Here is a 22,232-nt window from a genome sequence, read left to right on the forward strand (position 1 = left end):
ATGTCCATAACAAAACCCTGTAGTATAAATTTCTCGTCCCAGAGTCTCCTGCGTTGAGGTTATCATTAAAAGTACACTTAGTAAAAAATACTTCCAGAATCTGCAGCTCCATGTTTTGGGATACTCTATAGAGGTACAGAATTTTGACACATGTTGAATGATATCACTTTCATTGTCATCTCGTTAGGGCTGTTTTACTAAATTCCTGCCTTGAGAAACAGTCTTACAGAATGACAGAACTGTTCAAATAATGAACCAGTCTGATAATTAGTTTATATTTACTACAATGGTCAGACAGCAGGAAAGACAGATTGTAGCAGTAAATACAGACAGACGAGACATATAAATCAAACTGAAATCAGTACGAACCGCATTGTCTCCAAATGTTTTGGTTAGTTGGTCATATTCAGCTTCTGTGAACGGCTGGATGGACTGCTGCTGCACACTCATGGTGAACAGGGACTAGACATACACACACAAAAAATACACCAGTGTATTATGCACATTTTATATCCTATGTCACGTTGTGTCATTTGCGTTTTACATTTGCCTCTATTCCATTTGGCTTGCATGGTAAACCTACTTCTTTGAGCCCTGCCAGATGATTGGAACAAGTACAGCCTCAAAAACTACAATTGGAATAACTGAAATGAAATGGAGTTATAACTGGAATAACTCTGATTACATCATTGTGGAAATGTATCACATGCCAGTTTTAATATTTTAGGGAAAGTGATTTCATTTTAGATTAAGACCAAGCAAATTATAAATGTATTAAAGGGGTGATAGAATGCAAAACCGATTTTACCTTGTCATAGTTGAATAATGACAGTTTAGTGGGTAACTAGGACATACATAGAACCTCTAAATCCCATTGACACCTCTTTTCTCTGCAAATCTCACAATTTGAAACTGCCTCTGAAAACAGTCAAATCTCAACAAGCCCCATAGTTGACGTCAACTCGGCGGCTCCTCCTCATTTGGCTCTAGTCTCTCTCTTTGTCACGCCCCAACATTTGCATAGGCTACACAACTGACCTGAGATCAGTTAGTCTTCTGACTCGGTCGGGCAGATCTCAGAAATTGCATACATTGTTCATCGGCTATTTTACCATTCAATTCACTTCTGAGACTTTTTCATGTGAGAAATCAACAATGTAGAGGTCAAATATGGGCCATTTTACAAAAATGTATGTCTAATTGCAAATTTTGTACGACTGTGTGTCGGAGTTCAGCGGCCAGTGCTGCCTGTGTAGCTGCCTCGCCGCCTGGCCTGCCTTCCTTCACAGACTCCGGCCTGCTGTGAGCTCGATTGAGCTCCGTCAAGGCTGGCAGCCCACGGCACTTCATACCCGCGCAAAGTCACCGCTTTGTGGGCTAATGGACTACTAAACGCCGCTGCCCTGACAGAGCTCCAGGGCCTGCAGTTTCCCTCTTCCTAATGCCAGGTGGGTGTGAGTGAGAGTGCGGTCAGCGAGCTTGTTACGCAGTCTCTTACCACAGATTCCAGTTAATCTTAAAATGTGTGTAATTATAATGTGTTGAGTTATTTAAACAAACGATTGGGGAAATAAACGCCGCTTGTCCGCGAGTCTTATTGATAGAGCCTGCGGCTGGATGTAGCTCTATCAATGAGAGCTAGCTAGCCTCCTCTTAGAATTCCTCTGAAATTCACAAAAATTCATTAACTTGAAATCGGACACCATTGTTAGCTTTATAAGACCCTTAGGTAGATGTTGTATACGTGGCGTGACGAAATTCAAACTGTAAATATACTTGAATTACGCCGAAAATGAAGCTAACTATCCATGATTTGTAGCTAGCTACACATAGCTAGGATTGAAAGGACAGTCGCAGCTAACGAAAACACCTAGTCTTCACAAATATTCATTAACTTGAAATTGGACACCATTGTTAGCTTTATAAGACATTTAGTTAGATGTTGTATAAGTGGCGTGATATGTGTGTAACATGTGGTAAGAGATTGCTGGTGTAACAAGCTCGCTGACCGCGCTCTCACTCTCACACAACGGGCCATTTAGCTAGCAGGAAGAGAGGAGTTGCAGGCCCTGGAGCGCTGTCAGGGCAGCGGCATTTGGTAGTCCATGCTGTGGGCTGCCAGCCGTGACGGAGCTCCAAGTACCTCATAGAAGGCCGGGGTCTGTGAAGGAAGGCAGGCCGGGTGGCGAGGTAGCACCGGCAGTTGAACTCCGACACACAGTCTTACCAAATTTGCAATCAGCCATCAATTTTCGTAAAACAGCCCATATTTGAGCTTTATATAGTTGATTTCTCGCTTAAAAAAGTCTCAGAAGTGCAATTTAATAACGAAATAGCCAGACAAACAATGTATAACTTTGCAGTGTCTCTACCTTCTGTAGAGTCTCCCATGTGTTTCTATGTAGTTTGCTCAAACCAATCAGCGCGTAGCTCATCAGGAATATTCATGAGCATACCATATTTGGAAGAAAAGCTCTTGTTCCAAATAGAGCCATATTCACAGGGTAGTTAAGGGCCTAATAAAATAGCATTCGGGCAATTTTCAGCCCAACCAATGTTACATACCCCATTAGGAGACCTTAAGGAACAGTTTAAAATACCCTATATAATCATTCTATCACCCCTTTAAGAAGTCATATCTAAAGTAATCACTGTATACTGTCTTATTAATTTAACCCACTGAAAGAAAGCAGGTTTTGGTTTTTGTTGATGTCAAATCACATTAAATACAGCTACTCTGCCATAGTTGTAGCTTTCAAGTAGTCATAACGTATTTATTTCTGTTTTAAGAGACAGTAGAAGAGACTATTTATGCAATGTTGATTACCTCATATCCTCCTAGCTTGACAGTCACCGTGACATCGATGGGGTGGTTGACCACACCCACCACTGATCTGACCAATGAAATGAAGAGAAGGGGAAACCAGATGATGCAGATCAAGAAGAAGATGATGAGTCCACCCATGCCATATTTGACTATCTTCTTCTTCTTCTGTCCTTTAGGCTGTGGGTATTTCTGAGGGTAGAAAATATTATTTTTAGAGATAATACATTTTATTTTTTAAACTTATAATGTTGAGTATTCTCGTTAAAAAAAAAAACACCATAAAATGTTAACCATAATTTAGAAGACAGGCACTGGGTTTTTTGTGTCCATGGGAGGTATGTTGTTGGGGGCATTGGCCCCTGGTAGGGACTCCAAAGGCAAATTGGTTCCAGTTGAGGGGCCAGACTAAGAGCGATTTATAGACTAAATTGGCAATATCAGAGCTGCAACCCAAAACAGGAAAGAGACACTTTTTTTTAAAGAAAATGTTTTGGCCATTTCCGCCTTTAATCAATAGGACAGCTTAGATATGAAAGGGGAAAGACATGGAGGGTGGTGATGTCACAGTGGATATGATAGTACATGCCTTTGGTGTGGGAGATCTGGGTTCAATTCCCACTACGATACATCAACCAATGTGTCCCTGTGTCCCTGTCACTTAACCCATAGTTTCTCCAGAGGCGTGCAACCTCTGATATATATAGCAATTGTAAGGCGGTTTGGATAAAAGCGTCAGCTAAATGAGATGTAATGTAATGTAATGTAATGAAATCTCCGCAGGTTGAATTCGAACCATGGGCCTCTGTGTCGAGGAATAAACCTCTTCATATGGGCACATGCTCTATCAACTGAGCTACCCAGGCACCTAAGGGAAAGAGACACTTTCGACACGTACAGTACACTGATCCACTGAAACACAGAGGTGGCTTAAACATTTGTATTTAATGCAGCTACTATGTATATAACAAGCAAGGGGCAACCTTCCCTCCTGAGCAATGAAGCACACGCCAAAAACTGCAGTTCATCGAGTGACCACTTGAGGCTGGCTCCATAAGTGAGTCACTTTCCATAGATCCCATGTTAAATTCCCCATTTTACAGCAGAATGAAACATGTTTACAGCCTTGTTCAAAAAACGGTTTTGGTCTCTATAGCTAAGTTTACCCTTCATGACAACTCTGAGGGGGGTGATTTTCTTTTTATAACTTATCAGATTAAGTTATATTCAGGCTCAAATTTCTGCATAATTAAGGGTGTAGTGAGACAGACGAGGCTAGCCCTGGGCTGCAGCTCTGCCTGGTGTCCCTGTCAGTTCAGCTAAAGCTAATCTGAGTCATTGCACTTGACCTCCCGGCCGTGTTTTTGCTTTTCTGACAACTTTCAAGCAAATATACAATTCATAATATGACTTGCTGTGCATTTAATTGTATAATAGACCCTCCAAGAAGTCCACGCTTAAGTTCTTTTGGTGAGTGGTATTCTAATGTTTATTTAACGTTATATGTTAGTATTATTAGCATGTTAACTAGCTAATTAGCCTTGGCTTGCACACTTAAAGGAGAACTACATTTTTACGTTAATCTTGATCGCTGTAACACTATTTTACTGTACAAGGCACAAACATAATTTGGTCCGTTTCCATGTAGTTACATAGTCACTAATATGGTCATAACCACTACAATGCTCAATTACCCATTTTTTAGGATGAAATAAAATAAAGATTTTCGCCGCGAAGGCATGAACGGTCTTCTGGAGGACCTCCACCAGACCAGCAGGCACTCGTTGGATTGTTGTTGACCGCGGTAAGCGAGGAGGGCAGGGAGGAAGCAGAAGCAAGGACGCCAGCCGGGCCTGCTAGCCCGGCTAAGGAAACCACAACGATCGACACTGACAACACTTCTACTCACCAACGCTAGATGGATCACACACAAAATGGATATATATGCTACAAATACACACGGAACTGCTTATTAGCGAAGCCTGGCTGAACACACTCACTCATCCCAGACGGCAGCTAACAGGGTAGGTGAATTTAAACAATGGCTAAGTTGCTAAACGCATCTTGTTGTTATGTAAGGGCCCTATTCATGTTGCACAGACATTTTAATTGCATTTTGTGTCTGTTAAGAGGCACAAAGGCACTCTTTAGCCCCCCAAACTGCCGTTTTAGCTAAGTGGGAGCTCTCGGCAATAGCTGCAGCAGCTCCGTGTTGCTACCATCAATTCGGCTCGTTTTTTTCAAGATCAAGAGAATGTAAACATTCTCCTTTTAAAAGTGTGTTTTACAAAATTTACAGTGATAATACTTTTGAACAAAAGAGGTTTTTGTGTGAGGTTGGAAAATAAATTAGTTTTTATACAGTCTAAGATAACAACACTAAAAGTTTAAAACACCATCAGTTGCACCTAGAGGCTGCAATGTTCATTACACCCTGCAATAAGAAAGCAGACAGAATGTACAAAAACATTTCTACACATAGAGCTTTACGTCAAGGTGTCATCTCTGAACACATTTTTGCTGTATTTCAGAGACTATCCTAAGCAGGGCTCTCAAGTGTCACGCATTGAGCGTGACAGTCACTCATTTCGGTCTTTTGTCACGCACTCCCGCCACACATTGTATTTCTCACGCGGAAAAACTATTTAAAATAAATTGAATATGCCGCAGCACCCAAAATTTCTCTGGCCGCGCCGCTCTCACTATGGAACCGGCAGCGTCAGGCGGGCGTCTCCCCTGGAGTTCTTAGTGGAGCCTGCCACTTATCAGCCAATCAAAAAAAGAAGGGCTACACAATAGCCAATCAGAAAATAGCACTATTGTATCTGGGTAAGATTTAATGCAACAGCCAATGAAAAAAAGCATAGAGCAGCGCACAGACACTTCCCTAAACATTCGCTCATTCAGAGACCAGAGACCCAAACAGGGCTCTGTGTCTGTCAATCGGGGTCTGAGATCTACCATCTCAGCAGAGCAATCACGTTAATGCACAGCAGATTATTTTCTGAAATATATTGACTATTATAACTTTTATTTTTCTCAAAATATCCGACTCCTCCAAAACTCAGATAAAACTGGTATATTTTGTGAATGTGCGGCGCGTTTTGAACATGAGCAGAAATCTTGCTCAAACAATTCTGTTTATCAATTCATTAAAATTAATTAATGTATCATTGACGTGAATAATTGTCATATGCACATTTAAGGCGGTTAAATCCTCAACAAAAGATGCAAAAGAAAAGGGAAGAGTAAATGATGCTAGGCTACATGTGTGCTGACTCAGATTTAATTAGGAAAGCTGATCTACAGGAGAATAAATAGATGAAAGCAATACAGAATGCCTGAGAGCCTTACTGCCATATATTCCATTATGTTTTTATATTTGGATAATAATCTATGTTTACCATTACATTAAAAGATTTCCAGCATGAATTGATTAAGAAAAAGGTATAAATAGGTGCATAAAAATTCACCAGAATGCAGGAAATGAAGAGTTTAATGCTCAAAATTTTCTGGGGGAGGACCCCCATACCTCCCCATATCATAAGTCACCATGCCATGCGGAAATTGAATAAATACTTTGTATTTGGTTGAATTGTCAGTGCCATGTGTCAAATCTTTTCTTTTGTAAATCTGAGCAATTATTAATAATAACAAAAACACTAATAATAATAATATTAATGAAACACCCCTACTCCTGCGACTCGTCCAACCCGCCACCAATCTATGAGCTTATTTTTTTGTGGGGTGTCACTCTTGCCTGTCTTCAAAACTTGACAGCCCTGATCCTAAGGATGGCTCTAGAGCTAAGACCATGAGGTAATTCAAATCAAAACTGTGTCACGTTGAAGATTTAATCCACAAATGTAACCAAATGTATAAGGTATGATCACATTAGCCTTCTAGTCAATGAAAAGTTGCCCTGAACTCAGCCACAAAAAAGGATGTGATGTAAATAATAAATTAATACTGATCAGTGATCACAGATTGCAAACAGAGAGCGATGCTTTAGTTTATAATCTGTAGTGCAATATAGTTCAAAAGGTGACTACATGTTGCAAAGTGAACTTTGAATTCCCTGGAGCCTGCCAATCGATCACATCGAAACAGTAAATAAATGCTGAATTCATCTATCATGTGGGCTTTTACTGAAGTGAAAGAGCGTTGGAAAATTTACAGACTGGTGCTAGTTTGGTTTTTTTTCATAATGAAAAGATTTAGTTTGCACATATTGTTGCAGCTGATTCTGAAGAGTTTCCTCTTTCATTGAGTTTTCATTCACCAAGTACATTTATGCCAGAAGAAGTCCTTTGGTTTGCTGTCATATCACTGTACTCATACACAGCATACCTTTTCTGTCTCACGGCTGCATTTAATGATGAAGATGTTGGCATAAATGTCCTCCACACACATCCAGTTTGACAGAGACAGAGTGGTGTCAGTCCAAACCCAGTCCATCACGGCTCGCAGCTCCACCAGGAACGGCACCAGACGAAACCTACACTCACACAGAAGCACAACATCCATATCATACTGTCAATATACTATATGTGGATTCTTGACCCATTTAACACCCTCAGTTTTCTTTAGTAATGATAAAAGTTGACCTAATCTCTATCATTATAGACACACATACAGTTCCCACTGGATTGTAGATCTCATTATTATCAGAAAACTAAAATATATATATAATAATAATAATAATAATAATAATAATAATAATAATAATAATAATAATAATAATAATAATAATAATATGTAAACTGATACACATAGTTGATTCTTGGAACGTCTGTTTCAAATGTTCATTCTACTAAACAGTAGAATTCGAATTCCGAAAGTCGAATATAATTCGAATAGTAAAAAAATCAATACTATTTGAATGCTGAAATGACTATTCGAATGAGATTTTTTTTATAAATAGGTTGGCTAACGTTAGCTAATCTCCCTTTTCTCATGTCACATCTGATGAACAATAAACAGCAGTGACAAACACAAGGCATTGTTAGCTAACATATGTACAGAGAAACGTTAGTACAAGGGGGAGTGGCTGCGGCTGGAAATCAGAAGGATGGGAAATAGTTTTAACATAACTTTAAAATCGACATCCACCGTACCAAAATGCTTATGTTATTAATAGTTAGCTCGTTCTGGTTTCCTAACTGCTGTTATAGGAGCTCAGCTGGGAGCTTCATGGAGACAGCTCTTATCAGCTGCCCTACAGCTGTCAGAGTTAACTTCGACTTCATTTTAAATCACGAAAATAGTAGTGGCAGCACCATTTGGCTTAGTTATCAATGCCATTAGCATCGTGGCTAGCACTATTGTTACCTAGTTTATGACAAAACGTTTCGACTGTGCTTTCTAACATGATGTCATTGTGGTAACCGAGCACCGTTAGCCTTTACAACAGAGCCGCTTCAATAAACTTCTTAGATAATATTTCATTACAGAGTTCTCTGTTCATTTGTGTTTGTCGCTGTGTGCGTGGTGGAATATAATGTATATAGAAAGCGGCGTGCCAGAAATGCAATGCGCCATGTTTGAATGTCCCCTTCAAGGACAGGCTGATGTTGGAAGTTCCTCTAGTGGACAGAACATGTAACAACAACCACATGCTTATAGTGGCTTGACAATGCATAAGCCTGAGTAGTGTAGTACATATTTATAACAGGCTGCATTTGAGCATTAAATATTCAAATATTATTGAAATTCGAATGGTATTATAGAAGAAGACTGAAAGCTCTACTAAACAGTGCAGACAGTTGCAGACTGGCATTGCGTCCATACCCTTGGAAGAGAAACAGGTTGAGGTGGTTGTATTTCTTGGTGAGAAAGTTGCCGAGGATACGGGTGGGGTATCCACAGCGGATCTGATAGGCTGACAGGCCGAAGTAAATACACTTGACAAAGTACCAGAGCTGGGCTACAAAGTTCTGATTGAACTTCCTAAACAGAGAGAAAGAGAAACAAGGAAAAACAAAACTTGATAAATCTAATTTTGCAGTAGAATGCTGAAGACTAAACTTATATATATATATGGTATCGTTCTGTCAGAATTATGTTTTTTTTTTTATAGAACTTTTTTTTTTATAGATCTATCATTCTTACCTGAAATCTGATCTATGTATGTAAAACCAATCCATCCTTTACAACATTTATCAAACCAGTGCAGTGCCCGTTGAAATGGGCCGATTGCTTGGGCTGTATATGCTTGTATATGCTAGAATTCATCAAAACCAAATTGTACCCCAAAATTAATTACAGAAGGACCCCAAACCACTTCATATGCAATTCCCCTGTATAGCCTACTACTAACTTACTGATTTACCTGACAGAGACTGTTGCAGATTCAGAATGTAATCAAAAAAATCACAATGAAAATGTGGAGTAACCAGACATTAGCATCTCAGAGCTAATCAGCACATATCTACGTTAATCAACCACCAGAACGTGTGTGTGTGTGTGTGTGTGTGTGTGTGTGTGTGTGTGTGTGTGTGTGTGTGTGTGTGTGTGTGTGTGTGTGTGTGTGTGTGAGAGTGAAGGAGACGGACGGTGTTGGGTCGGATCGTTAACTAATTTAACATTTCAGGTGTTCATTTCCATACAGCTTGACAGTTAAGAGGTGAAGTAGGGGATTTGATTCATGTGGGTATTTTGGTGATGGTAATGTCATTAGTTAGCAGTAGACTTAATTAACCCGGGGTGAGTCTGATGAAAAGTGCCGTGTCTGCCCGGTTTAGCTCTGAGATTTTCTCGCATTGCACAGCGCTGTGAAGGAATAATCTCCGAGATTACTTTATATTCTGCCTCTGTTTAGAAGTGGTGAATGTAGGCTACAGCTCACAGAAACTTAATACTATATAGTGTATGGCTTTTGTTTGATATTTTGTGTTGGCAAATGGATTTTTGTTGAGTTTCCTCTTAGCGAAAAAATAGACACGGAAAAGCATAGCGCCTTTTTTTTCGCCAACTAGACTATTCCACACAACAGTCACAATGTTCCTTTCAGCTATCTGCTCGTGCTCCAGGAAAGTGAAGAAAAGTAAGTTTGGTATATCCAGCAATCATGTAGCTAACGTTGGAAGCTACATGTACAGTGTTCTGCATGTGGCGTTTGCATGTGGCATGCAGGTTACCTTCCAACCAAACACGCCCCCAAACATGGACAACGATGTGACTCAAAAACAGTGTCTGGTAGCCTGCCTATAAGTGGCATCACACTGTCTGCCACTCATTGTCTATAGCTAGTTGTACTTTGAGGTGTATATCACATTTTAGCTGCCAATAGGGCTGTCCCAAACGATTATTTTTTAAATGATTAATCTAGTGATTATTTTTTCGACTAGCGATTATTGACACAAACAATTGACACAAACAAATTTCAATAAGGTTCAAATCTCTATTTATTTAAATTGTTTAACACTGCACTGTTCAAGTAAAATTATTTTTTAGTGCAACCTGAAGCCAGATGTAGGCTATCAATCCAACCACAAAATAAAGTCACTTTCAGGAGAAATACAAAAATAAAAACTTAAACAGAGCAAGTGCAAAAAGAGTAGCCTGTATTTGCTTTTTTAACAGTAGGTAAAATAATGAATAAGCTTTTGTTTAACATCCAAGCTCTTTTCCCTTTAATTTAACTTTAAAGGTCCCATGGCATGAAAATTTCACTTTATGAGGTTTTTTAACATTAATATGAGTTCCCCCAGCCTGCCTATGGTCCCCAATTGGCTTGAAATGGCGATAGGTGTAAACCGAGCCCTGGGTGTCCTGCTCTGCCTTTGAGAAAATGAAAGCTCAGATGAGCTGTTCTGGAATCTTGCTTGTTATGAGGTCATAACAAGCGAGGTTACCTCCCCTTTCTCTGCTTTGCCCGGCGAGAGAATTTGGCCAACCCATGAGAGAGAGACATCATGGCTTTCAAACGAGAAAAGTGGCAGTTGGTCAAGGCCACACCCCCACCCTCCACCTTGCCCCTCCCTCTCTCCTCCTCAATAGCTACAGACACAGAAATGGCATGTTCTGAGGAAAGCTCATTGTGGGACTGGCTCTAGTGGCTGTAATTCTGCACCAAGGCTGAATTTCGGTAAAGAGACTTCAGATACAGTATTAGGGGACCACTAAGGTCTATATAAAAGCATCCAAAGAGCACCATGTCATCGGACCTTTAATTATTTGTATCTAAAGGCTGGTTAAGCTCTTTAGAGGAGAGGAGAAGTTTAGAGGAGAGGAGAAGTTGGACAGTTTTTTTTGGTCTCGTTCCAGCGATTGGCACATCTGGGTGATGGCGTCGGATCTAACAGTTCTGATTACATTAGTTTCCGTATTACATTAATTAATTTACACGCAAGTTTTATTTATTTTATTTAGTGACGCATCGACGCAAATTATTTGTGTCAACGCATTTACGTAATTGATGACGTCGACTATGTAGACGAATCGTCCCAACCCTAGCTGCCAAAGCTCCGCTGCTTTCTTCGACCCTCTCTCTTTCTGGTCCTGCGCTGTCCTCACTGTGCAGCGCGAGAGGGGGAGTGGCCAGCGGCTAGAGCAGCAAAAGCCAATGTGTGCTTCTTTTACACACACACACACACACACACACACACACACACACATATACATATATACAGTACAGGCCAAAAGTTTGGACACACCTTCTCATTCAATGCGTTTTCTTTATTTTCATGACTATTTACATTGTAGATTCTCACTGAAGGCATCAAAACTATGAATGAACACATATGGAATTATGTACTTAACAAAAAAGTGTGAAATAACTGAAAACATGTCTTATATTTTAGATTCCTCAAAGTAGCCACTCTTTGCTTTTTTGATAGCGCAGCAAACCCTTGGTGTTCTCTCAATGAGCTTCATGAGGTAGTCACCTGAAATGGTTTTCACTTCACAAGTGTGCCTTCTCAGGGTTAATTAGTGGAATGTTTTCCCTTATTAATGGGGTTGGGACCATCAGTTGTGTTGTGCAGAAGTCAGGTTGATACACAGCCGACAGCCCTATTGGACAATGTTAGAATTCATATTATGGCAAGAACCAATCAGCTAAGTAAAGCGAAACGAGTGACCATCATTACTTTAACAAACGAAGGTCAGTCAGTCCGGAAAATTGCGAAAACTTTGAATGTGTCCCCAAGTGCTAGGGAGAGGCAACAAGCAGAAGAGATTTGTTTGGGCCAAGAAACACAAGGAATGGACATTAGACCAGTGGAAATCTGTGCTTTGGTCTGATGAGTCCAAATTTGAGATCTTTGGTTCCAACCGCCGTGTCTTTGTGCGACGCAGAAAAGGTGAACGGATGGATTCTACATGCCTGGTTCCCACCGTGAAGCATGGAGGAGGAGGTGTGATGGTGTGGGGGTGCTTTGCTGGTGATACTGTTGGGGATTTATTCTAAATTGAAAGCATACTGAGCCAGCATTGCTACCACAGCATCCTGCAGCGACATGCCATCCCACCCGGTTTGCGTTTAGTTGGACCATCATTTATTTTTCAACAGGACAATGACCCCAAACACACCTCCAGGCTGTGTAAGGGCTATTTGACCAAGAAGGAGAGTGATGGAGTGCTGCGCCAGATGACCTGGCCTCCACAGTCACCAGACCTGAACCCAATTAAGATGGTTTGGGGTGAGCTGGACCGCAGAGTGAAGGCAAAAGGGCCAACAAGTGCTAAGCATCTCTGGGAACTCCTTCAAGACTGTTGGAAAACCATTTCAGGTGACTACCTCTTGAAGCTCATCAAGAGAATGCCAAGAGTGTGCAAAGCAGTAATTAGAGCAAAGGGTGGCTACTTTGAAGAAACTAGAATATAAGACATGTTTTCAGTTATTTCACACTTTTTTGTTAAGTACATAATTCCACGTGTGTTCATTCATAGTTTTGATGCCTTCAGTGAGAATCTACAATGTAAATAGTCATGAAAATAAAGGAAATGCATTGAATGAGAAGGTGTGTCCAAACTTTTGGCCTGTACTGTGTATATATATATATATATATATATATATATATATATATATATATATATATATATATATATATATATATATATATATATAAAATGATATCTTTTGCATTTCTTATCCAAACAACGTCAAACTTGGCACCGCACTTACTCGTGCCCGTAGCAAGACACCGTCAAGTTTGAAATCCATTGGACTAACAGTTCGAGAGGTATGCGCATAACACACACACACAGACAGACAGACATTCCTGCAATTTATAGATAGATATGTCCAGTCAGTCTTAGAGCCAGTGTTAGTTTTTCAATGCCAAAAAGTTTGTGCATCACATTGAATCAGTCTGCTAGTTTGGGTGTCCCCTGAGCATTATCTTGAATATGTACAGTTTAGAAGAGCCTAAAAGCTGATGTGTTTTTCTACCCAAATACAGGACCTGAAAGCAAAAGTCAATCTCAAGTTCCAAAACTTTTTCCATACTGTCTCTGATTGTCGTCCAATACTGATCTATCCCAGTGCATTCCCAAAACACATGAAAATGATTTGCTCTATCTGTCCAAAAGCCAGAATAATGCATTTTTACTCTAATATTTTACCAAGACAGCCCAAATTGTAATTCATTTAGTCCATCGGTGCAAACCAATGAATACCATGAATACTCTAAAATACAATAAATAAATGATTTAATTTGACTTCACCTTTCAGTGACAGCAGGCAGGATAAAGAACATCCACAGGTGGATCCCAAACACAAGGATCACCTGAAAGGAAGAAACAACAGGATGAGGAGGAGAATAGGAAAGGTGTAAGGGAAAAAAAGATAAAATATTAAGAATGCAGAAAAGCACATTAGTAAAGCAAGTTAAATCTAAATCTAAAAAATATTGCAGTCCACTCTTGGCCTGTCTAAAAGCCACCTAGTTACATGATGTTACAGATTAACCTTTTCAAGAAGTAAATTTGCAAAGAATGCTGAAACACAGGCATGGAAATCCACTAATTGGTGTCTGATATAATTTGGGATGGTGAATGATGGAACTAACACAGCGACGGTACTCCACCTCCACTTTTTCAAAAGGGAAAATGTGGAATAAAACAGATAGATACATAAATGGCAACAATCTGAATACATGAACTGAACCTGGAAGATGAGTTTTCCCAAGACAGCCTTGCGCAGGTACAAGGCTCTGTCAATGATCATGGTGCTGAACTGGATGAGCAGCATCACCAGGAAGGCCTCAGGAACCTGGTCCTCTGACAGGGTGGAGGCTATATCAGCTGCTGCACTGTGTTTCTAAAGGAGAGAACCGTAAGTCATGTAGGATTTGCTCTAAAAACTGATAAGATACTGTATGTTTAAAAAAGTAATATTTTTTAGTTTATTTAACCTTTATTTAGCCAGGCAAGACCCATTGAGACTTAGTTCTTATTTTTGTTTGTTCCCTGGTTACATATCATAGGACATTCAACTTGACAGTCTCTTAAAACTTATGTCAGGCTCTAGGTACACAAACATTAAAGCAGTTTTTCCCAGTTCAATTTTGACTTGAGGGACTTCAAGAGCTGACTACTCCTGAGATCTTTTCTGGCAGTGATTAGAACGCTATGTAACGAGGGATATTAGGTAGCCTAATCCGGCCAAGGACAGCTAACCCACTGCCTGATAAAGATTACAATGATGCGTTCAAAACCATCCGTCATCACCAAAAACCAAAGTGCTGAGTGATAACTAGTGTAAAGCTGTTACAAGGTGGTAGAGGCAGAGTGCATGTAGATAGTGTCACCATAGTCAAATACTGACAGGAAAGTTGACTGTATAAACAGCTTTCTATTTTCACTTGAAAAACATGACCTATTTATAAAACAAAAAACCCTAGAGTTTGTGTTTGTGTAACTTTTAAGCTAGTTCATCAACATGCATTTGAAGGAAAGATTTTTTCAATTTAGGAACCATCCAAAGTGCAAATATTGAGTCAATTTCCTTCAACGAGCTGGATCTAGAGAATTGCATACATTTTCTTATTCATTTAAGATATGTTAAAGCTCTAGAAGTTAGCACTAGGGTATTAGGCTGTCTGCAAAATAGATAACGCTCCTCCTAATGGATAAGCAGATGAATAAAGCACAGTGTCATGAGCAGTGTCAAGAGACAATTGTATTAATAAACAAGGTAAAAAGTAGAGGACCTAAAATTGAACCCTATGGTACACATTTAGTAACCTTCATAAAGGTAGATTGAGTAGAGTCAGGAACAATACATCGGGTTCTATTTGCGAAATAGCTTGTAAACCACTGGCAGGCATTTTGATCCAGGCTAGCAGAGGCTAGTCTATCAACTAAAAGTGAATGGTCAGCTGTATACTGTCAAGAGCATATATATTATCATTTAGAACAAGAGATGCACCTGATGCACCTTATGACCTGTCTCTCTTAGTTACCTGTTATAGTTACGCTGTTATAGTCCTAGACTGCCGGGGGACTTCCTTCCTTTGACACACTGAGCTGCTCTCTCTTCTCCCTTTCTATTACTGTTTCTATTACTGTTACTATTACTATTACTATTTGTGTGCAGCCCGTCCCAGAAATGCTTGTTACTAATCCTAGCTTCTGGGGAGTTTACTCCCCGGAGTCCTTATGCTTTTTTTCCCCCAGCGTATTTCCTTGGAGAACGTTTGCACCAAGACCCTGGTTGCAGCTGTCGCCGTGGTCCTGCTGCACTCCCTGCTGAGCTCAGCGATGCCCTGCAATGTCATGCTGCGTCCTGCTGAACCCTGCAGCTTCCCGCTACATCCAGTCACTGTTCCATTATTAATGTGACTACTATCGCCACTGTTCATCACACCCCCAACCGGCTCGTCAGACACCGCCTACCAAGAGCCTGGGTCTGTCCGAGGTTTCTTCCCAAGAGGAAGTTTTTCCTCGCCACTGTCGCACTGCTTGCTCTTGAGGGAATTACTGGAATTGTTGGAATTGTTGGGGCTTTGTAAAATATAGAGTGTGGTCTAGACCTACTCTATCTGTAAAGTGTCTCGAGATAACTTATGTTATGATTTGATACTATAAATAAAATTGAATTGAATTGAATTGAATATAGTACTATGACCAAGTCTAAAATGCAATTCCTACTTGTGAAGAGGAAACATATGAACAGTAGTTTTCCACACGCCCGCCGATAGGGGGGGACAAACGGGTCTGTTGTCCCGGGCCCACAGTAGGGGGGGGGCCCAGAACTGGGCCCTCATTAAATTATGGAAGAATTAAAAATCTTTTTTTTAAATAGGCCTATTTGTGGAAAAAAATATGTAGCGTAATATTTTAATTACATAAAAGCGTTTTATTTGTTTTCTTCCTAATTGTCCTGGAAATGGTGGTCAAGAACCCCCCCACCCCCAACATAAAAATGGTTTGGCCACTGATCAAAATTTGATATTGTCACTTGATTTGAAGTTCAGTACGCTCAAAATGTCCGGTCAGCACAAGTCCGGAGCTCAGAAAAGGAAAGAAAAGAGAAGAAGGAAATAGAGGCCTTAGAGATTTTTTAAACAAATATTTAAAAAAAGGTGGTGACGGTGAAGCTGGAACTGTCAACGTAGAGCAAGGTAAGAAACAGCGCAGCCAACGTTTACGAGTCATGTAACGTAACGTAACAGGCCAGCTCTCATGTTAACGTCCATTAGCTTGTATAAAAGCCTGACACAACACGTTAACTTTGACAGAAACAGTTGAGTTTGGTAGCTCGAGTGAGACAGAGAGAGATCCAGCTGCAGTCAGGTGACAGAGAGAGTGATGCGGGAGGGGCCCGCTGCCCCAACGGAGGGACAGAGTCAGGCTACCGGTGAGAGAGAAGAGAGAGAGATAGATAGATAGATAGAGAGAGAGAGAGAGAGAGAGAGAGAGAGAGTGATGCGGGGGGGCTCGCTGCCCTGTCGGAGAGTCTGAGCAGGATGGATCAGAGACTGATTACACACTTAATTTCAGTGAGAGATGTGAGGAGAGGAAGAGCAAGGGAAAAGGAGAGATCTGGCCGCAAGGGGGGGGCCCATCTAAGATCTTGTCCCGGGCCCAGGCAAGACTGTCAGCTGGCCTGGTTTTCCAGATCTAGAAAATATCCCTGAGCTAAGAGGAAGATTATTAAAAACTATATCTGAAGCAGCAGCCTTTTCTTCGTCTTCCTCCCGTTGTTGACATGATTCACCCTAAAGAACCATTGATCAGCAGGCTCATTTCTATGCATCATTATTCATGAGGCGCTTTGGTTAGCAGTGGGCGAATAGAGGGTGGGATATGAGGCTGATCCTTGTGCACTAATTTCCAGGTGGACTGTGATTTATAAAGGGAACATTGCCTGCAGGTGTGCATGCGCACAGGTTTAAAAATCTGACTATGTTTTGGTGGACGCCATTTTCAGCTTTTGTACGCACATACACTTTTGGTATGGATCCTATAGGTAACGTTTTAAAATGAGACTAGTGTTCCTACCTGTAAGCTGTACTTGTCTTGACTAGACAGTAGGCTTTAGTAGAAGAAGACATGACACGGTGCTTCAGTAAGCCCACATGCTACCCTAGCTTTGCGTTTATATGGTTGCCCCGCTTTGCTGTAGTCCAGCCAAAAATGTCACAAAACCTGCTCTCACCCCAAAAGCCCAAAAACCAAAGACGATGATGATGAAGTCAATGACATCAGTCAGGAACATGAACGCATAGACATCTGTGGCAGTCCGATACTCAGCATGTAGAATACCTCGGAAGAATCCCTGTGCCGGCCTGTAAACACTCTGAATACTGCAGAGGAAAACAAAATGCATTAAACCACTGAATTTGTGGAAAAGTTATTTAATTCCTCCTAGGATTGCAACTAAACTTATTTTTATTAATCTAAACTATTTTAATGAATTACAGATTATTTAGTCTTTAACATGTGAAATATTTTGATAAATGTTCTTAGAGGGTGACAGTGGTTACTTTATAGTCTCTAGCCTATGTCCTACTTACCCAGAGACGAAAACATGTTTTATCTTGTGTCCCACAGCCAGCAATCTCTGACTGGCTGCCTCTTTCCTCCTGCCTTTCGGCTTTTTCTTCACTGGTTCTTCACAGGGATCTGTAGTTTCAGCTGTGGGCTCCTCTGGAACAGTCAAGGAAGGATTCAAATAAATTACTCAAATAAAAAGTAATCATAGTTTAAAATCTTTCCTGAAACATATAGTCTCTGTATTGTGATTCAAATGACACATCAGCACAAAGATGACCAAGATAAACATAAATACCAGTTGAATGGAGTACAACATTACAATATTAAAGTTCCTATATAACTTTTTAATATTTCTGAAACTGTGTAATTTTTCGTATATTGATCATAAATGACCTGTAACACCAAACAAGACTAACAGTGAAAAGAATGCTATTTTTATATAGTTTTTATTAGTGCCTTTGCCCGGGTCTGATTTTTATCTGCAAAGTCACAGAATGATTAGGTAGAATGGCTCTACAGCACATGTGTCAAACTCAAGGCCCGCCGGCCATATCCGGCCCCTTGCAGATTTAGATCCGGCCCGTATATCAACTTGGGTTCACAATACATTTTGGCCCGCCTAGTTGTGCACCAAACCAAAAACACAAGAAAGTGTTTTTTAAACTGCAATTACCTGTCATTCAAAGCAGAATATGGCAGATTTGCCGACTGAGACCACAGAAGCAGAGAGTTTTCATATTCAGGCTGTAAAACAGGTTGTTGTTGATTTGCTAAATTCTATGATGACTAAGGAACTCTTTTGATGACTTTTGTAGGGCTTCATGTCAACATAAATGCAATAAAAAGCGTACAAAAATGTTGGAAAAAGCAACAAATTTACAAAAAGGTGAGAAATGTCTGAGAAAGCCACAAAAAACGTTAGAAGAAAAACAAAAAAAAGGGAAAAAAGCTACCAAATGTAAAAAAAAAAAGTGAGATACAGTAACAAAAGCACGTCAATAAACCCAGACTACATGTCTGGCCCTTGGACTGATTCTCTTTTTCCAGTGTGGCCCTTAGTGAAAATGAGTTTGACGCCCCTGCTCTACAGTAATACATTCTGAGCGTATCCAGTCAGGTAAAGGGTAGCAGGAGAGTTCTTTATATAGGCCTAATTGTATTCTAATTTTATTTTAGAAGTAATCTGTTGTAGTTATGGCAGATACTGGGGCAGGGCTATCACAGGAAAAAAGGAAATTAAACAAAAAACAACTAAAAGCTAAAAGGGAAAGTAAGACAAGGCAAGAATCTGAGTCAATCTCAGTCTGGCTTTCACCAGATAGACAATATTGGGATTGTAAATGATTCAAAACCGACCCCGAATTTGCTTTCAGGTATATAATATTTCTATTTCATTCATAATATAACTTTACAGTGCATGATGTGGTTGTACGTCAGTAGCTGACATTAAATAACGTCCCCCTTCCATTTAGCAGGGACGTTTTATTTCTTTCAGCCCGTGTTTGCGTTGGCCTACTTTTTTCTTTTCCCTTGTCCCCCTGTACTGTGTAAAGCATCAATGGGTTTATGGGAGATGTAACGGTGTCTGTCAGAAAGATAGGAGGTGAACCAGGTTAGGGCGGAGCCAGTTATTCCAATTAGGTGCTGAAGGCGTGAAAGGAGGATGGAGTGTTTAATGGTGTCAAAGGTCTAGCTGAGGTCTAGGAGGATAAGGATGGTGAGGAGACCAGAGTCGGCAGCAAGAATAATGTCGTTGGTGATTTTGAGGAGTGCAGTTTGAAATGGTTCATAGAGGTTATTGGAGTTGAGGTGAGTTTGATGTTGGGTAGCAACAGCTCGTTCCAGGATTTTGGACAGAAATGGGAGGTTTGAGATGGGGCGGTAGTTGTTGGGAATGTCTGGGTCCAGACCAGGTTTTTTTCAATAGGAGTTGGAGATCGTGTCCATGGGTTTCAGGAGTTTGTTGATTGTGGAGAAGAGGGTCTTGGGACTGGGACTGGGACTTGGGGGTCAATGGAGTTTGCAATGGTGGTTGTCAATATGGGGGAGAAGGAGGTGGGGTCGATGGATTTGAGGTTCCTGAATGTTATTGTGCGTTTTTGTTTGTTGGGGGGAGTTGGGATGTCGATGTCAATGGTGATGGCCAGGTGGTCGGAAATGGCGAGGTCAGTGTGGGTTATGTTGTTGATGGTGGTACCAGAGGAACAAACCAGGTCTAGTGTGTGTCTTTTTTGTGGGTGGGGAAATCAATATGTTGGCTGATGTTGAAAAAGTGTAGGATGTCCAGGAAGTCAATGGTTGTTTTGGAGTCTGGAGTCAATGTGGTTGTTGAAGTCACCTAACAGAAGAATGGATGGTGATATGGCACAGAGTTGGGATAGAAATTCTGATAGGTCAGCGAGGAATGCAGGGTTTGGTTTAGGGGGGCGGTAGATAATTGCAGTGACCAGGGGTTTAGTGCCAGGCAGTTTAAATGAAGTGCTCAAATGAAGTAGGAGTGGGGATGGATAATATGGTGGGTTTGATGCCATGTTTCAATTCCGCCACTGCGACCCTCATGTCGTGGTTTGTCTATGTATGTAAATCCAGTTGGTGTAGTTTGGTTGAGGGCGAAATGCTCAAGTGGTTTTTGCCATGTTTCGGTTAAGCAGAGGAAATCCACATTATTGTCCATGATAAATTCACTGAGGATGGAGCCTTTGTTGGTGAGGGAGCGGGTGTTAAAAAGGGCAAATCAGAGGAGTGGTTGGTTTTGGGTAGGCTGGTTGGATTTGGCTAGTGTTTGTAGTGCACGTGCTGTTTGTTGTGATGACGTAGGCTGGAAGCGATAGGGCGAGCGTGCCGGAGTAAACAATCTTTCTATGGGAGCTTCGGTGGATGTAGTAGTTTTATGAAGCTCTGGATTTGGTCCAGTCTGAACTCACCAGAAGATTCGACCAGACCGGGATGAAAACAGCTGCATTCAGGGAGAAGACCATAATTGATGTAGCAAACAGCCTCACATCAACGGAACTTGACGCACAATCTCTTCAGCTTCCTAAACAGCTAGACACAGGGCGACTGCACTTTCAGCTCCAAATGTTGGGAGATGTGTGTAAAGGGGCCGATTCCCCATGCTAGACAGTACAAGAAGTTGCTTCACATCCATCTAACCTGCACCCTCAAACCAGAGCTCTATTTGGAGAAGTAGAGGATCTAATAAAACTTTGCATGTGCCTACCGATCTCAAACCTCAGACGCCTTAAAACCTGGCTGCGGAGCAGCATGTCCCAAAAGAGACTAACACACCTCACCCTCATCCACGTACACGGGGACATCTTTGCCAGTTGGATATTCATGCAATGATGAAAACTTTCATCAGTGTCAACTCGGAGCGCAAAAACACATTTGGAGTGTTATGACTGCAGCACATGGTTAGCTGGTAATGCTGGTTTATTATTATGCTGCCGCCGTGCAGTTATTATTGGCATGATTAATCAACTTTTAAGTTACAGTTAAACTGAAAGTTTATATGAATTATTGGAGATAATTCAGTGATGTGTTTTATACCGTTGTGTTTTGTGGCTCCGTTTTTGAGCTTGTAGAAGGCATATTCTGTACCATTGTCGTAGCCGTGTGCCTATATCCTGTGTTACCCGTGCCTAATTTGTTCTGTCTTGGATTTTGGACTTTATTCTTGTTTTAGTTTTTTCGCTTGTGGAGCATGTACCGGTGTTCCAGTTTTATTACCGAAGCCTTAGTACTGTTTTGACAACACAAATGCCTTTGTTTTAATAGATCAAGAGATATTCTGTATGAGATTGATACCTTAGTTTTAGTTTCTCTCCAGTATGCACCGCTGTGGTTTCAACAAAGAGGCAACCTGGCTGTCTGTGTCTGTGTAAGTGCCGCTGCTTTCAAGTGCCGCTCCTGTCACACATGCTGTCACAGCACAGAGCAGACACACTTTGCTCCTCCTCCCCCCTCTTGTGCTTTGATGTTGTACCGTCACGTGACTCAGTGGCGGCAGGCAAACAAGCAAGCAAGCAGCCAGGTTCAGCAGCAGCCAGCAGCACACACACACAAGCAGGACAAAGACGGAGCAGAAGAAAGGCAGAGAGAAAGAGGAGCGCTGTGTGACTGTATTTTCAGGCCAAAAATCAAACAACGGCAAGCTGTATAATTTGTAAAAAGGCTGTACGATACAGTGGTAACACAACAAATTTATACAAGCATATAATAATTCTGTCCTGTCCTTTATCTTATTAATAATCCAAAGGAAAAATCACAAAACCACTTATAAGGTCATGGAAATTCATTCAGATTTAGCAATTTGATGATGCATCCACCTTAATTATTAAAAAACTAGTGCAGTGCCCGTTGAAAATGTGCCTGTTTGGAACGGGCTGATTACTTGGCCTGTGTTGTTGCTGCTTGTAGAATTTATCAAAACCAAAGTGTACCCCAAAATGACTTAGAGAAG

General features: G+C 40.8%; 1 protein-coding gene across 6 annotated transcripts in view; it reads right to left on the reverse strand.

Annotated features, from left to right (window-relative positions):
* piezo1 (piezo-type mechanosensitive ion channel component 1) overlaps window positions 1-22,232 on the reverse strand; it is a 207,760-nt gene that overhangs the window by 5,228 nt on the left and 180,300 nt on the right. For all 6 annotated transcript variants that reach the window (XM_039783693.1, XM_039783692.1, XM_039783694.1 and 3 more), the window contains 8 exons: window positions 17,791-17,923; window positions 17,433-17,580; window positions 13,938-14,090; window positions 13,496-13,557; window positions 8,615-8,773; window positions 7,175-7,322; window positions 2,828-3,016; window positions 370-462 (listed from right to left, as the gene is read on the reverse strand). In XM_039783693.1, the coding sequence (XP_039639627.1) occupies window positions 370-462; window positions 2,828-3,016; window positions 7,175-7,322; window positions 8,615-8,773; window positions 13,496-13,557; window positions 13,938-14,090; window positions 17,433-17,580; window positions 17,791-17,923 (1,085 nt within the window). The remainder of the gene's footprint in view (window positions 1-369; window positions 463-2,827; window positions 3,017-7,174; window positions 7,323-8,614; window positions 8,774-13,495; window positions 13,558-13,937; window positions 14,091-17,432; window positions 17,581-17,790; window positions 17,924-22,232) is intronic.

Source organism: Perca fluviatilis, chromosome 19, assembly GCF_010015445.1.
Source record: "Perca fluviatilis chromosome 19, GENO_Pfluv_1.0, whole genome shotgun sequence".
Taxonomy (NCBI): Eukaryota; Metazoa; Chordata; class Actinopteri; order Perciformes; family Percidae; genus Perca; species Perca fluviatilis.